At 38.4% G+C, this 17,869-nt stretch overlaps 2 protein-coding genes across 2 annotated transcripts; both read left to right on the top strand.

Annotated features, from left to right (window-relative positions):
* Window positions 1–592: 592 nt before the first annotated feature.
* LOC108674051 (serine protease filzig) lies at window positions 593–1,332 on the top strand (the record flags this gene model as incomplete). The annotated part of the gene is given in 2 exon segments (XM_018161953.2): window positions 593–862; window positions 1,122–1,332. Coding segments are annotated over 2 exon segments (472 nt in total), but the record flags the coding sequence as incomplete, so codon positions are not given.
* A 4,026-nt stretch (window positions 1,333–5,358) lies between these two features.
* On the top strand, window positions 5,359–12,020 carry LOC108674072. The gene is made up of 4 exons (XM_018161975.2): window positions 5,359–9,820; window positions 10,828–11,037; window positions 11,362–11,507; window positions 11,954–12,020. The coding sequence occupies exons 1-4, from the start codon at window positions 7,000–7,002 to the stop codon at window positions 11,975–11,977; spliced, it is 3,201 nt and encodes a 1,066-aa protein (XP_018017464.1). The 5' UTR covers window positions 5,359–6,999; the 3' UTR covers window positions 11,978–12,020.
* Window positions 12,021–17,869: the final 5,849 nt, after the last annotated feature.

Below are 17,869 nucleotides of genomic sequence, written 5' to 3'. Positions count from 1 at the left end.
AAACATTACCAACAGGAGACTGGTGATGGGATAACGTTAATTGCGAAGCTTTGCATTATAAATACAGTAAGCTCGAGTCAAGGCCAGCAAGCAAGGCGCTAAGCAATTATGAATTATGCAATCAAATAGAATCAAGTTGCAACCGAGAAATTTCAGAGTTAACAGCTAGGTATTTATTTATCTTATGATGCGTAAAAATAACGATTGCATTGCGCATGAATAATTTATGAACACGACCTCTACTGGCAGTTTTCGCAAGTTGAGCACGTACATAGTTCTACCAAATATTTGGCATTTCGTACGAACATTTTTTTAACAAACTGATTATTATGTTTTATAGTTACACTACAATAACTAATTTCATAATGCATTGGCTTATTTTTATGCAAAAATTTGATAACTTTATTGCTATTTTCCCAAAACTTTACTGATACTCATTGGAATCTCCGTTTGCGTCCTTGGATGCTCATGCGAGTTTTTAATAAGATGAAAATTCAGTTTCAAACGCTATCATTACTTATTTTAATTTGTTTGACCCAACTGCTCCCCTTAAATTTTAAAAGAGTTTAAAAAGAGTTTATTTTATTCTCAGGTTACTAGGGTCCCTGTCTGTGGTACTGGGCGAATGGGATCTACTTGGCGACTTGGAGCCGCTGTCTTCAGTGAAGCGCAACGTGAAGCGCGTGGTCGTCCACCCGCACTTTGTTTTCTGGAGGCCTGGCAACGACGTGGCTCTGCTCGAGCTCGACCGGCCCGTCAAGTTCGCACTACACATCCTGCCAATCTGCCTGCCTGACACCGACGACGATTTTGCCGGCCAAGTCGGCAGCGTCACAGGCTGGGGCGCGACTTCATTCGGTGAGTGAGGCACTTGAAACATTTTATTTGTGTCAGAAAATTTGAGTGTGTTTTTTAATATAACTTAGTCAGGATATAAAAATATGTACCCAAGCATAAAAAGTAAGGCTTTGATAACAAAACAATGTGTTTGACAGAGTGACAGGAAAAGCTACTTTCTTTAATTCTTATCGTCATAAAGTTGAACAAACAACAACAACACCTTAATCTTTCCGGGGCAGCGTTATTGTAAAAGTAACTGAGTCATTATTACCCTAAACAAGATACTTAATTCAGAAGAAACATTTATGTTCCCGGCAGGGTGACAGCGGAGGACCTCTCTCGGTGCGCCGGGCGGATGGACGGTGGGTGCTGGTGGGCATCATCTCTCATGGCATCAAGTGCGCCTACCCCAACTTGCCTGGCATCTACATGAGGGTATCTCACTACAAGCCATGGATACTAGAAGTCATAAATAATAAATAATTAAATAAAGAATTCAATTATGACCTCGTTTATTTGTTTCTTTCAATCGATTTTATTTTAATCAACCGAATTCGACTTTTTTCACAAGATATTCATCTGTTTGTAATAAAATGGGAATTATTTAATTTTTTAATAAAATTAAACAGAATAAATAAATCAAGGCTTCTTAAGTCATGACCTGCTGGTGTGATTTTAGTTTACTTTAAAATTATAATAGAACGTTTTGTTGTTTAGGACAGCCAAACTGCTTCCCCGGCCTGGCATGATATTGCTAGGTAAATACAATGCTCACCTGCAAGTAATCATGCCATTTTTGTCCCTCAAATTTACATGATATAACTCTTCTATTAACACATAACTATGAGCAAAAGCATTGCAATATATTTTCATTTATATACCGAACACGTTATAACATGTAAAAGCTATATTGTAAGTTAGACCACACCTGTCGTCGCCCATATAAAAAACCCACACAGGTCAATCCTGATTACCAACAGGATTGTTAACGTAACATATAGCACACAACGTCCTCATAGACTAAAGCAGTCATTTCATTTTCTCTCTTTGGAATTTGAAAATTATCTCATGGCTTCAAACAGCCCATTCAAATGGTCGATCACATGAGGTTTATTTTTGAAAAAATACTCGTCATCTGTCAATGATTGTTATTAGAAGTTTTGTAATATGCTAAATTTAATATGGTATGTGTTTTAATTGAATTTACCGAGCGTACAAATTAATAAAGTAAAACGAAATTCCAGTCATCGTAACGACCTCGTCATGCTTTAGAGATAAATCAGAGCAAATAGTTTGAATGACTTCTCTGTTGTAGCTTAAGTGTTGTTTGCAAACTAAGAGCCTATTATAACTTCTACAATTTGTAAACTAGCTTGACATCGACCCATTCATTTCGGGAGTGTAATAAGTGATTAGAATGCAAGTAAAGACAATACGTAGAATTGTGGGATCTTAATAATGCGATCGTTGACATTAAACAAATTAGAAATGCCTATAGTCTAGATAATATAATTTTTTGACAGCTTTTTCTTTGTATTGTTTTATATAGATACATAAATGTGCTATATAAATGTATTAATGTGCAATTTAAAGTTAAATTTGTTTTGAGGAACATTTTCTCGGTAGAGAAATGAATTTATAATCCGTTTGTTTGCTGGAAAATTCATTCTGCTGGGTCGAAACTTTAGTGATGACGATAATTAGATATTTTCATAGGAGCAGAAATAATGCGAGAAAATTATATTGTAAACAAAAATCTCATAAGAAAAGCTTCAATGTGAAATTCCTTACAAAACTCGTCATAAACTGGAACACACAAAAATTTTACAAATTTTCTGTAATAGCTTTTGTTTGACTTTTAGAAAGTTAACTACATCAACCACCTGATAAATAAACCCAAATCAAGAATAAACCAACATATCTGTTCGTATGAAATGATATGTTAAGTACACAAACGCTCCTCGAGTTCCAGGAACCACGCGCTTGTGCAACAATATCTTTCGTCCGATTACTGGACAAGCTCATCGCTGGAGGACCGTCCGCAGCTGCTAGCAACAAGCGTCAAACGTTCTGTCCTCGCAGCTATGAATAGAAAAGAAGTAACCTCCCCTGCATGATGATGGCCACGCGCGTGAGCTAAGACAACTACGCAGTCAGTTTTGTTAGGGACTGGAATGCGAGTTGACGTTTTTTTTCCATACAGTATAAGAATTTGTTTCTAGAATGTAATATATTGGTGTTTTTACAACCTACAAGACCGGTATTCGTCAAAGATTCAACTTAACTGGAAATAATGAACGCTAAAAAAATGCAGTACCTCCGACCGACTGATATCCGGCTAGAACCAGTAAGGGGTCCTCATCTGTTTCATTTTGACCAAGAAGGTTGTCCAACGTTTTCATTTTGATTGAATTTCCAGTATGTGCAGCTGGGATTATCACGCACAATTAATGTTTGTTGTCCGATTTTATGATGCGGAAGCCATGCAGCTAAACCCGAGTGAATATTTGGCATTATTTCTTAAAAATGTGAGTTATTTGAAATAACATTGTCATGTGCTGTAGAAGGTTGAAGAAGTAATGTTTTTTATTAATAAAAAAGATTTGGGAAGACTCCTCGGCGGCTCTCAATCTGAATGCGGAAAAGATTGACTCGAAGTTTCGAATGCAGTGCTACGCCTTTAGAAAATTGCGATCTGTCCTGTTTGAACAAGTATCAAATTTTGCTTTAATACAGCAATGCGGCCTAGTAAATGTTTTAATTTAAACTCCTTATTTTAAGGTATGGTTTTAGGTACATTGAATTTTTTTGCACTTTCGTGATCTCATAATGACGATAGACCTCTAAAGCTAAATTTCATAAACTCGTGCGTATAGAATGGATTTGTAAGATTTTTTAATGAATGCACGGTCTTGACTGAATATTGTTACTTTATGATTCATATGAACAATTTTGAAGTTATGGAGACTTTTTTATGACTGACACATTCTTTGTCAGTCATCGTATTTTTTAAGTTATTCCCGCCTGCCGAACTTCAAGGCAATCCCGATTGTGATTACCATAACTTTTTTACTCTTCTTAACGCAGTGTGTTGAATTTCGGCAATTTATCAAATTGCAAAATTATTCCAAGTAAGGACTAAAGTGTAAATATAATTCAGTAATCCCAGAGTGAATTTATACTAGTTGTTACCGAGCGTTCACACGCCAAAAAATGAGCAAAGGGACGTTCATGAAACTATGACCCTTATCTTGACTGGAAGAATAATTAGTATCTTAGAACCGTGTTCAAGAACGATCGTCGCCTGAAGTGCGGAACCGGTCTCATGACTTTCAGGCGTACTCTGCCTTGCCGCCGCAAGTTGCAGAACGTAACCGATGGCAGTCTTTATATGAACATTGCTAAGCACTTAAAATTAGCCCCAGTCAGGCAGTAAAACCAAAACACAAACTAAAATTATGCGATTGCGTACTGACAAGACCAATTTTGTAATTGTTTGAATGCCGAGTAGTCATGACGGCATTCAATTTATAGTTTGAGATGCATTATGTAAGATAAGAGTGCAATTGCGTACCAATACCGCGTACTGCCAAACGTAAACATAGAAGCTTGTATTCATGTGACATATGTTTGCCTGGAGAAAAATTTGGAGAAAATTTTTGGCCAAAGAAAAATTAGTTCATCCAATTACGGCTGAACTAATATTAGTTCGACCGTGATCCAACCGTGATGAAATTAGATAAATAGGGGCACAGTCCGACAGCAATCAGGGCAGTAGAATGGAATACTAATACAAGTATTAGTACAAGTTGTACCAATAACTATTATTAATAATTCCAAATATAATCCTTTAGTTTAACCATAGGTCACATTAAGCGATTGCCTATGACTTGTTTGAAACCTTAAAATTCATCAATAACAGTAACAATCGGTAAACCTTCGCAAATATATATATAATATTTTAGCGTTCTTAAGTGCTTCAGAGGAATGTTCATCTTCTATGTGGAATGAGAATCAAAATCCAGCGGGCGCCTATAAGTACCTAGATCCTATCTAGCTGCAAATCAACTTTCAGCTCGCACTACAAGCACGACCAAAAATTCATATTTTACTCGAGTTTTTGAGTTTCGCAGCGCTCTTCTTGGTGGAGTTTTAATGCAGTTCAAAAACCAGTTTTCAGGCGATGCCAGCTGAGGATACAGACATCATATACAGGCAGCACGAGTCAGTCTGCTAGCGACAACGAACGTGAGTGGTTAATGTCGTGTCGTGCTCAAGTGCGGATTTTGTAATTTGTTACATAATATCATTTTTCAAGGGATTAGGAATGCAATGTTTAAATTTGATGGGTAAAAAGTGTAACTTTATCTTGTAATGCATGTAGTGTGCTAACTATAAATTAATATTGTCCGTGCTTGGGATCAATCGAATAATTAACCTGAGCTTACATTTATGCCCATGGCTTTACTATTTGGACAATTTTTTCCTCAGTAGATTCAATTTATTATTATTCTGTAGAATTTTTATTGCGCTGGGTCAGTCTAAACTGTTTATTTTCTGGGCTAGGACTTGGGAACTACGCGTCAAAATAGTGCTGGATTAACCTTTCACAGTTAGACGTCCTTGAAGTTGAAGTAAAATAATGCAAGGAATCTACACGTTAGCGAGGAATCGATTTAAATTAACCTGCATCCAGAGAATTCAAAATCTATTACATTATAATTATATTCGGAATGATATTTCACTAATTTGCGGAATGATTATTGTAAATGAATTCGATTGTTGGGATGAACGCTATCCGGAAACACGCATATTTGGTTCTGTTATGTGTTGTGCTATTACTCTGAACAATCTATCGAATTGTTTCTCTAACATAGCGTCGCAAAAACAATCGCATCATCCGCCTCTCATCTTGCATGATACATTGAATACACAAACGAATAATCGACCACTGCAACTGGTCAAAACATTCAACGACGGCAATCGGCGCAGCAACGATTTGAACACTTTAGCAGTTTAGCCCATCGGCGATGAACATTGTTACATCAACCGTTAACGATTTGTTTAGTACAGTAGCTCTGACGCAAAAGTTCCGGCTAAATCTGGCATGTTGCTCATACTTGTAATGTTCGTGACTTGTATCTAGCAGATATTAAAACACGTTGTTTAACCTGGTCTATCCAAAATTACTTTGAGGCTATACAGCTACATTTCTTTTCCAAGGTCTACAAGACGGGAGTTACATCTCGTTATTCAAGTCCAATATTATACCGCCCCATTTGTATGTGTATTCTATTCTTTAACGCGTTCATATTCGGGCCTCTATTAGCTACGTCAACAGGAAGGAAGTCCGTTACGCAAGTCGGTTACACGAAACGAGAAGAAGTGATGTTGTTATACGACTGAGTTGCATCACAGTATTCATACTCTAGCAAAATGGTCCGTGTTTCATATTGTTCTTACCGCTAACAAGTATTTGATTAGACACTTCTCTCATAACGGCCTTTTCGTAAGCGTTAAATTCGCTTTGACTCATAAAACCACCATTGAGAAAGCATATTATACTGTCTGATTCGCAAGACGTCTGTTTAGCGACCATTCGATTCACTTTGATTTACACAACGGCCGTTTATTAAGCATTTAAATCACAGTACGACTGTTAACAGAGAGCATTCTAATTCTCATCATCGTGTTCGGTTAACGTCGTATAGAAGTTGTCAAATCTGCTTGCTGAAAAATTTTCATTTTGCCTAGATCTATAGCCATTTTATCAAACGTCTAGCTATGAAGCCTTTGAATGTCCATTATTAAACCGAGTCATCTTTCACAATTTGTAACGAAAACGGCAGATATATCATCTTCTGTCAATTAAATGAAACTCGTATATTTTAAGTCACAAACTCATGAAAACGTTTACGAACATCTTACTGATATCTGATTCCATTTCTTTCATTCTTTCTTGTAAAATATGCTCTTTGTTCCAGAGTGTTTCTGTTGTCCATCTTGAATCTTCTTCATGTTAGGCTTTAACGCTGTTGTTTGATGCTTAGAGTTCTTCGGAAGAATTTTTTCGCGTATTTATTCTCAATAATTTCTCTGTTTCGAGGTAAATTTCTTCGGTGATCATCAGATTTTTATTTGAATCAACTACATGCAGGAATGACTCAGGTTACTAACACAACAGGTACGAAGCTGGGCATTCCAGAAAATGCACTGTGCAACTTCAGGTGCCAATATGTCGTGGAAAATATTGGTAAGAATGTGATGCAACTGGTCATCCAGTGGTTGGGGGGAATTGAAAATATGAATATTAAAGAGAGACTCGAACGATGTCCTGGATTCACAGACAAGAAATATAGGCGCGAGTTCAACGAAGAGCAGAGATCTAAAATCGACAAAAATGCAGACCTGAGTGGATATGACATCACTCTTTGCTATAAGCTGGCGCAGAGGATTTGTGGTTTGAGCTCAATCTCCGATCGCATGTGGAATTCTGATAGTTCCTCATGTCCTTCTTTGGAATTCAAACTCCAGTCTTTAAAATCAATCCGCAACGCCCTTGCTCATGGGGGCAAAATCTTTCCAGAAGAGTCACGAATGACGATCGAAAGCTTGAGCAATACTTTTACTGAGATTCTGTACGACGCGGGAGCACGAGCTTCCATTGATAAAGCTGTGATAGATGAAAAGATTCGTGAGGTCAAAACGCATATTCAAGTTATTTGCGGAAAAATTCGGGAACCTCTCAATCCAAACGACAGAGAACATTTCCAGCGCCTGCAAGATGAAGCAAGACTATTCCAGTCACAGTTAAAAGTAGAATTTCTGAAGCAAAGCTACAAAGAAATTAATGATCTGTTCCAAAAGCTATACAAAATTGAACCAGCACCGTGGGCTCTTCATCAACAGTACGAAGCGAGCCCAACTCAGGTGTTTGTGAGGGTTAAAGTTAGAGAAGACAAAGTGTTATCATCTAAAAAAGGGTTGCATCAAACTCCAGAAGTACCTTGTGATCAAATCTTAGAAATAAAAAATCACGCATCTGTGCTACCAGATGTAATTATCCTAAGCGGAGAAGGAGGTAAAGGAAAAACTTCCCTCATTAAGTACTTTTTGGAAGAGTACTTGAAGGGACCAGCATGTGCGGTGCAAAGACTCGCTGAAACCGAGCTTGTGCTGTATGTTGAAGCTAGAAATGATCAAATTAAGTCATTCAATGATTTGTTGATACGCACTATCCCATCCACATATTTAAATTTGACCGTAGCTTGCGACCATCTTACGGACATACTTATGGGTGTTAACAAGCTGTTTCTGATCGATGGTTTTGACGAACACAATCCTATTTCGCGCAATTTGGTGAAGGAGCTTGTAAATCTTCCGGGCAAAAATCGTTATATCATCACAACCAGACCTACATCGGTCGAAGACGTGAACATGCTTCTTCCAGATTCGAAATCCAAACTCAACTTGCTGCTCCAAGGAATCCCGGAAGATCAACACGAGAACTTTGTACTAAAATTGTTCAGATCTCTTATTGAGGATGAAGATAAAATAATCGAGTCCACCAAGGAACTCATGAAGTGCTTACGACGATTGAAGCAAACGCTGGGAGAGCAACTAAACACACCACTCAATCTTGCACTGATTGTGCTGCTCTACTCTGTTGCTCCCGAGACTGTGAGGAATCTATCCAGCTCATTCGACCTCTACCATGAACTTAGGTCGATGATGACCGATAAATTGGTTTTCCGCTTAGTCACTTGCACTGATCTCACAGAGTCACCTGTCAATAAGAAATGCAAGCGCTTCTTGCGTTTCTTTGACCAAACATCATTCAGAGCTTTCTGTCGCAAAGAATATGAGTTGCGCGACAACACAAAGGAAAAGTTTGAGTGCGTTTGTGAGGAACTGAATCTACCTGATGATCTTGTTTTATCCTCATACCTCAACACAAAGAGATCTCTTCGGGGCATTGGATCACAGAAAGTTTATACCTATCAGCATCTCATGATGCTCGAGTTTGCCGCTGGATGTCATTTAGCTAGAGAAGTCATACAGTATGTGGAGAGCTTGCAATTGACAATTCCGGAAAACGCAATCCAATCTAACACTGACCGCACCCATCTCACCGACGACGAAACAGATCAGGACGAATGTATCAAATCGCCTCCGAAAGAGGAAAACAAAATGTCTGAATTTTCTGGACTCTCTCCGGAGAAGGCAACAAAGACAGGCGACTCAGTCTTCAAACCTCGACGCAGAAAACTTTCTGTAAGCAACAACATAATATGGAAAGTAATTCAAAAAGAATACCCGATAATCTCAAGCTGGAATGAAAATCAACGTGAAGATTTCATCAGCCGTGCTCAAAACGTGTTAATGTTCATGACCGGTGCCATCAGAGCGACAAATAAAGAACATCTCGTCTCGATTGCCAGCGACATTGTTCAGCTTGTGGACGACGAAGAAACCACAAACGGCCAACCATACACTGATATTCTCATGAAACTTGTGGCAGAATCCGGAAACGACGAACACATCATAAAATTCGTCGCAGTTGAAGTAAATCAATTAACAAAGAAAAAGTTCTGCATAGTAAAGGAGAACAGCCTGGGAATCTTTCACCAAATATTACGGGTCACTTGCCCTGAGATGATTGCCATTGACATCTGCACCGACCCGCAATTGGTTTTTGAGCTTAATGAAGTGCTTCAAACCATCTCTAAGCAAATGGTTAAGAAGCTGTCGCTTGTCTTCAGACACATGTATCATGATGGGCATCCCGGCGACTGTGCCCCTTTTCTTGTCCCTCTAAACGGCAGCACTACTTGCGAACTTGCTGAATTCTGGGGTGCACTAAGCAACGAGGGTCTCGACATCCTTCCAGAATGCTTGGGGGTCATGAACTTGAGATTACCCCCTGAACAAATTGGCTACCTCAACCAATCCCTAGATCGACTTCAGCTGTGGAGTTTAGGTAAGTCACTCGTGCTAACCAATGTGTAAGATAGTCATTTGTGAGCTGCGGCGGTACCACAGAAATAACAAATTTGTTATAAAATTGAACTGATATGGTAGTTGGAAAGCATATCAAATCGAACTGTGACGGCTCTATGCACTAAACGAACTACAGATGGTATTTGTGACTACGTTTGAGAAACGATTCTGACATCAGTAATGAAACATTACCAACAGGAGACTGGTGATGGGATAACGTTAATTGCGAAGCTTTGCATTATAAATACAGTAAGCTCGAGTCAAGGCCAGCAAGCAAGACGCTAAGCAGTTACGCAATCAAATCGAATAAAGTTGCAACCGAGAACTTGCAGAGTTAACAACTAGTATTTATTTATCCTATGATGCGTAAAAATAACGATTGAATTGCGCATGAATAATTTATGAACACGACCTCCACTGGCAGTTCTTGCAAGCTGAGCACGTACATAGGTCTAACAAGATATTTGGTATTTCGTACAAGCACTTTTTCAGCAAACGGATTATTATGTTTTATAGTTACACAATCATAACTAATTTCATAATGCATTGGCTTATTTTTATGCATAAATTTGATAACTTTATTGCTAACCGCCCTAGGGGCAGGGTGGCCCAGTGGTTACAGTTCAGAGTACCAAGATTGGCGCAGAGAGGCGCGGGTTCGATCCCAGCTCTGTGCGCCAGTTTCTGGTCAGAATCGGCAAGGAGGCCGGGCGGTTAAGCATAGCAGGATTGTAGCAGTGAGTTGCGAGTTCGAGACCGCAACAAGCTGTGAATGTTCTGCGATGTTAAGAATCGGCGACAGGCCTACGGCCTAATAAACGCTGAAACCGCTATTATTTATTATTATTATATTTTCTCAAAACTTTACTGCTACTCATTGGAATCCCCGTTTGCGTCCTTGGATGCTCATGCGAGTTTTTAATTCAGTTTCAAACGCTATCATTACTTATTTTAATTTGTTTGACCCAACTTTGACGATTTATGCAGGCACGGTAGTGAACCTCAGTCACCGGCCTGATCCCACCACAATCGAAGCCGTACGGTTCAAAGGACCCCGCCTTGTGCTCCTCATATCGGCAGTTTTGCGCGACTGTGCCGACGACATCGAGTGGGCGTTAGATGCTCTCGAAAACTTGTGCCCTGAAGATAGAAACAAGCAAGTTACCATCTTTGGTTATTGGGATACCAAATTGACGTGTAAGTGAGAGAAAAATTCACTTTCTTAATTATTGTTGAGTCAAAAGATTAACATTGTGTGTTTGGCTCAACCATCAACCTATCAACCTATGCACCTTGTAGTACTTGAAATTTCTGAATTAAATTATTACTGTGGGATTCTAACCTAACCTATTAAATTAGTGTTCCATAGGAAGACTATAAAACAGTATTCACCCCAGTCGAAATTCGTTTCAAATTCGTATTTTTTTAATCCTGTGTTCTCTTAGTGAGAAAAAAACTGTAATAATTTAAACTAATTAGCAGGAAACACAACAAATCTTTTTGATTGGTTATGCGCTTCAGACACAGGCGCTGTGCTGCTGCTCGAAGGCCTGCATAGGCGCGGCTTCGTTGCGTTAGACTTCGTGGTGATGAGATCGACTGAACTTATTCAACAGGCCCAGCAGGACGAACTCACCAACTTGGCTCATAGTCTGGGACAGAAAAAGGTTTTTATAGACTCTATCCCGTTTTGCTTGCATAGGTTGTTCATGTGAACCCAGGACATATAGGGCATATGCGGCGGCAGAAAAAGTGATTGCGCTTGACAATAGTTATTTAATTTTCCCTGAATTGAAATTGCAGAAAGCTTTAGAATCGCGGCGGATTTTTGCTGTCGAAATAAATTTTGAGTCGAATTAGCTTATATAAAACTCTTCATTGTCACGTTATGAGTTTAATTAAAGATAGAGAGTTGTATCTTGCAGATTGTTCGCGAACTGGATATTCTCATTGATCAAAATTTATATCCCTACTTATATAGTCGCTCGTTATTTTAGATATTACAAATTCAGGTACTGCCTATAAGCTGGATTATTTCTCTTCTGGTATGTTCTCTTTTTATGAAATTATATTTTGAGTTTGTCAAGTTAATTTCTAAAATTTTTTTGTGCAGTTTTTGATCATCAAGGACCCGTGAACACCTCGCTAGGGATGGTTGGAAGTAAACTTGATTTTGTACCTACGAGTGTTTTCTCCGTGCTTCCATCGTGACCACATATACAAACAAATACTTTAGGTATTGAAAAGCTTCTTATGAAAAATGAACCGTTGTTTGTAAATAACACTTGGTTGTGTGATCACGGTACTGCGCGTACCTTATCTTAATCGTTCGTTCATGAGCAATTCCCAACAAAAATATTTATTTATCAAAGACGAGAAATGTATGAACATCTATACAAGAATCTTCCGAGTTGAATCTTCCTACATGAAACTTTTTTCTACACGAGCCTTTGTTTCAACATAATCCTTAATTTATAAATGAATCTCTCTACCCAAATATTTTTCATTAAACTTCTATACACAAATCTTTTGACATAAATTTTTTACATGAATTTTTCAACATGAATATTTTGTCATAGCAAAGTATATATACGAATGTGTAAACTTTTTCTGTTTAAAATCTATTTTAAGGCTGAAGCAATTGTTGACTTACGAAGGTGTTGATTTTTTTAATACTAAATCTGTAACCTTTTATATGTACTTACTTATTGCTAAATGTGAAATTATTGCTAGATTGATTATTAATTAAATTATAGATTATTTAAATCATAATGAAACTCTCTCTTAAACATATGAAGTTACCAGATGTGTCATGCTATTGTGCTTCATCATTACAACACATGAACGATGTCTTCCAAAGCTGAATATTTATGTTGAGTCCAATGTTACGTAGGTAATGAGCTGAACTTTTAATTTTGTTTGAAAACGCTAGCGCAATGTCACGTATGACATTGGAGTCTTCCATTAACTAAGAGAAAGAAATAAAAAACATAGCGGTTTCAGCGTTTATTTATATGTGGTTAATGGATCTTTCCCACGCTCTACGGAATGCGCTGTGGCTTTCCTTCGACTTGGCCATGCTGGCGTGAGGATCAACTATAGGCACGTTTCAATTTGTCTAATTCTTGTATATGCCCTACGTGCAATACGGGGGACAATATTAGTCATGTCATCTTGCAGTGTTCACTGAACTCAAACCAGAGAGTTTCGCACAAACTTGGAAAATCTTTCACTTCCTTCGAACCTTGTATCAGCTCCTGGTGAAGGAGATATCCCTCAGAAAATAAGCATATCAGTAATTCGTCGGCTGGAACAATACCTGCTGCGCTGCAGCATGGTAAACACCATATGAAGATGCCCCTGTAACTAATTCTTTTGTCTCTTCTTTTACACAAAAACCACCGGCTAGTGAAAGTGTTCTAGAAATTAAACTGTGAAACTAGAGGCACGAGAAAAAAACTCAGATAAAAATCAAGTTGTGTTCAGACTGGGCGGTGCGATCTCTTCATATCCGAAGTCTTAAAATCAATTTTAAAGAATATCCCAATTATGTTGTACTGAACGGGAATGTGAAATAACTGTTTCACACTTCAGTACGAAAAAGGCGAGAGAGTAAAACAAATTATTGTACAACTGCGTGAGACTGCATTATTTTAACTATGCTAACACATCCAGGTAATAAAAACCTTATCGTAAAACACTATGAGACTTTATCAGACCAACAAAAAGATGACGTGTACATCGATAAAGCATATATGTACATTAAAGGAAGACTCTCAGGCCTGCTAGAGCAGACCCATGTTTGGTAGTTTTGGGTTAGTCACACCACAGCAGAACTCTGAGTAGGATGTAATTTTTACTTGAGTTTACAAATGAATGGGATTATTTAGAAGACAACGCAATTTTTTAAAAGGCACTAAACAGGAACGAGTGAGTGCATAAAAATTCTTTTGAAAATTAATATAAATATTAGTTGTGTAAATTTGTTGTGTTCACTTGTATGACGTTTGGAGGTCGCTATATATAAATAGCCAAAATTGTCGTGGATATGTTATACTGACATATAATTGCGCTAAAGTGATGAAATGGATTATGAAATGACATATCGTAAAGGGGAAAACAGTTACTGAGTTAGATCTAAAAATAAGCAAGCATCGAACTTTTATTATTCATTATTTTCATTTATATCTAAAAATGAGCAGCGTGTTTGCTTTCGCATCATAGAACAGAATTGTGAGGCGTTAATTAATGTTTTTTTGGCCCTTTAACTTATCATCAGAGAAAAAAGTGGATGCGCTGTATTACTTTCATTGTACAATTGCCATCGCTAACCACATATTATTTACTAATCAATTTACCGCCAAGGGCACCCGAGTCGCCACTCTGTAGAAATTGCAATTACATCACCGCTCGTTAGAATTACGAGCCGAAGGGTTTGATACAGGTTAGAATAATGGTCAAAATTACGATTTGAAGGGTTCGATAACCACATGATAATGGTTAATATAGAGCTGCTTATTCAAACTACTGTTGACAGAAGAGGTTCAGTTTTGTCTGTAACAGTAATATAGATCGTTTCTATTGATGGGCGGCGACTTTATTGCTACTGACGAGGTTATTGCCATACACTGCAGGTTCCAAAAATTTTAAGCTTATAACATCAATTGAAAGAAAACCAATAAATTTCTACACAAAACGTGCCTACGAAAACTATCAGCCTCATTTTTTAGATACATACCTTGTTTTCTTTTGTCTTTTTCCCCCAAGCTCATTTTGCCGCCTCCTTGTTTAACGCAAAAATACCATTATCGTTTATGCATTGTAGCAAATGCTTGGGTGGGCATAAACGTACGTACACGTACATTTGTTTCAATTCTGACCTCGATACAACAAAAAGCCACTTACAAATACGATTCCGAGTTTCAAGGCGGCCAGCAGTTCTTCATTGACCATTTGCATTTAGGTCCCAAGGCCATACGCTCAGTTTTACACAACAATTTATCTGCTCAGTCTCAAGTCTGAATGATATCGTTGCAATTTTTAGAGCTTCCACACGGTGCTGACATATCTGTGTAGTTTGCTCAGTTTTGTGCGATCTCGCCACTAAGGAGGTAGTACTTTGGTCAATTTTGGCATTGTGCCTTGTTAAAAAAAATTGGAAGAGAACAGAAATAACCGGCATTCAAAGTGGTCGCGAAGTGACTTTTGAAAACGCAGTATTTTTCCTCATATCACATTACTGCGCGAATTACATGATGAACCTCATGACTGGCGGAATCAGTAGGATGGATGTAGAGTGTAGACACATACATATTTATTGGAATTAGTGACACCCCCTAAAATAGAAGCAAATACTGTTATGAAAACATCAATATTATTACACGAAAGACTAACAGCAACTTTGAGATTTTTGGCAACTGGCAGAAGTTGCAAGACCTAGGTCCTAGAATATACAACAATTATATCGAAACAAGCGCCAGGTTTACTTCGTTAACTGGTAAGTGAAACTGGGCACAAATTGAATCCGGTAACGGTGCTACCGTCTACCTAAACGTTCCGACTTGTCCGCGCAGTTCATCGAAATCTATGCTAAGACTTATATACTAAGACTTATATACTCTGTAGCTCAAATTACAAATATCGCTAAGGCTGACCCTTATATAGGCTCAAATATAGTTTGAACTATATAAGGCTGACCCAAGAGAAGTTCCGCCTTTCAGTTCAGCTTTCTTGTTACGTCACTGAGTTCAAGAAACGGAAGCAAACCCGTCATTCCCATGATGGATTGGTTGACTGGTTTGATCGCATTTCGGTGATTGATTAACTAGTATAAGGTTGACCCATGAAAAGCTCATTTTTGCGGATGTAGTGCGTAGTTCGTCTGTGACGCCACTGATCTCAGTGACGTCACAGGCAAGCAACACACTACATCCGCAAAAATGAGCTTTTCCACACCTTTACCTTTACTGATCTCAGTGACGTCACAGGCGAGCAACACACTACATCCGCAAAAATGACTACATCCGCAAAAATGAGATTTTCATGGGTCAACCTTATACTAGTTCAACCATGGCTGCAACTGTGCAATCTTCGCGCCGGCTTCAAACCTGCGCAGTTTTCCAGTGGAATCCCGTCCACACGTAACGTTTAATCTGCAACGATTAGAACTGCGCTGTCAAATCGTTGTGTTAAACTGAGCTTGGAGACCGGCCTTCAGAAGTTCAGATCGTCACGTCAAAATCATGAATCATTGGATTTGCATGCGTTAATACGTGATGCAACAGGTCTGCTGTGTGCTGTCCCATTTCATTGTTCAACCATGAGGCATGAGTATGTCCTCAGTGTCCTGTCTACCCCAGGGCCCAGTCATACGACTCATCCCTTTACCTGCACACGGGAAACTTGCACGAACAGGCTGTGCGATACCGATAGGCGATAGCGTGAGCAAATTTTGACTTGGTGGAATGACTGGAATCTGGAATGCGTGTATTGTATAGCAAAGCGATTAGGTTCTTATTCCGATGATTTTGATATACAAACTCTTAGGTACTCTGGGCCTTCTGAATTGCTCTGCAAATTAGCGAATTCACTGAATTGCAATGATGGTGATTTTAGTGATTTATCATGTAGCTATAATCTTTTCTATGACTGTGACTCTTGAGATTATTCCGATTTCAGAGTAGGTAAATGATTTTTGGGTTCAAACTTCTACCTACGTACAATCAACAATGTAGTATAAGTTTTGTGAGAGATACCAAGTCAGCAAGTCTGAGATATTGTTAAAGAAAGAATGAAATTACAACAATTTTAATGTTAAGAGACTATATGTAGGTACCCATGGACATGGTTAACTCTGTCTCTGAGTCTTTGACTCTGACAGTCCTTACTCCTCACCTTAGACTAGGGTAAACGCGGTATATTCCATCATCGTGGGTAATTCCGTCACCTCTCTAGTTTTTCCTTTATATTAAGCTTTGTTTTAGTTCCATGCGTTCGTTGATGGTTGAAATGGTGACGTCATACATTTGCGTGTCAAACTACTGCCAAAACACTAGGTCTTGCCATCTAGCGGGAAAATATTGAGATCCAAAGAGAGACAATGCACGCTACCCAGTGAAATCATCGAAAAATGTGTCAAATTTGACAGTTGACCTTGCTCTACCAAATAGTGAATAACTGTTTGTATAGGAATTATTTATTGATGGTACTTTATTGGTAGAATAGTTATTCCTCAAATCTAGTTTAACTCATAACTTCATAAGAAACAGAGTCATGACAGTTTTACAGAGTCTCACCTCTGTGACCCAGCCTCACTGACCCTAATCCCTAACTGGAAAATTTGGCAGAAACCACCTGTGAATTGAGCAGAAACTTCCATGAATCAGGTTACTTTCACTTCTTCATGTGGCAGTTTCCAAATTTAATCTGTAAAAAATTTGAAGAATGGCCTATTTTCCCCTGCAATTATTGAAAATCAGCCATTTGATGTGGCTCCTGCCAGTGCCAGAATGTCTCACTGGCTAACAATGGTGGACTGGGTGGTTGCTCATTGCTCAATAATGAAGCAGATTTGCAACATGAATGGTTGTGTGGTGAAATGTGTGGGTATGAAGAATGCTGTGGCATTAGCATTAGATCAGAACCTGGAATTTGGTGCAAAGATGTAGTGAAATGCATTTGCAATTTACATAGCATAATTAAAATAATGATAATGAATCTCAAAACATGCTGTTGAAACTTCAATTATATTCCACTTTTGGTGACAATTCATTTGACATGAATCCTTCTTGTTCCATAGTGGGATTGGTGGTAGTGGTGCCAATCTCCTGTGTTTTAATTCTCCATCAGATCTGGAACTGGATCTTATTTCTGTTTCTCCACTGACATGTTTTGATTAATGGAGATAGCTGAATTATTATTGAACATATATTGAGCACCATTATTAGGCTAGGCATTATCAACTATCCTTTAGGTGATACACATGACATCATCATTGACATGGGCTTGCTGCTTGCATTTTAGGTAATGG

Source organism: Hyalella azteca, unplaced genomic scaffold, assembly GCF_000764305.2.
Source record: "Hyalella azteca isolate HAZT.00-mixed unplaced genomic scaffold, Hazt_2.0.2 contig16022, whole genome shotgun sequence".
NCBI classification, from domain to species: Eukaryota; Metazoa; Arthropoda; class Malacostraca; order Amphipoda; family Hyalellidae; genus Hyalella; species Hyalella azteca.
Note: the sequence above shows the minus strand (reverse complement) of the source record. Positions and strands in the feature narration are given on the sequence as shown.

Bases quoted from the DNA above. Each gene is read 5' to 3' on its own strand.
- LOC108674072 (XM_018161975.2), top strand. From the start codon at position 7,000: ATGACTCAGGTTACTAACACAACAGGTACGAAGCTGGGCATTCCAGAA. The intron at 9,821-10,827 runs GTAAGTCACTCG...CGATTTATGCAG, and splicing joins ACTTCAGCTGTGGAGTTTAG to GCACGGTAGTGAACCTCAGT. The intron at 11,508-11,953 runs GTTTTTATAGAC...TTTTTTGTGCAG, and splicing joins ATAGTCTGGGACAGAAAAAG to TTTTTGATCATCAAGGACCC.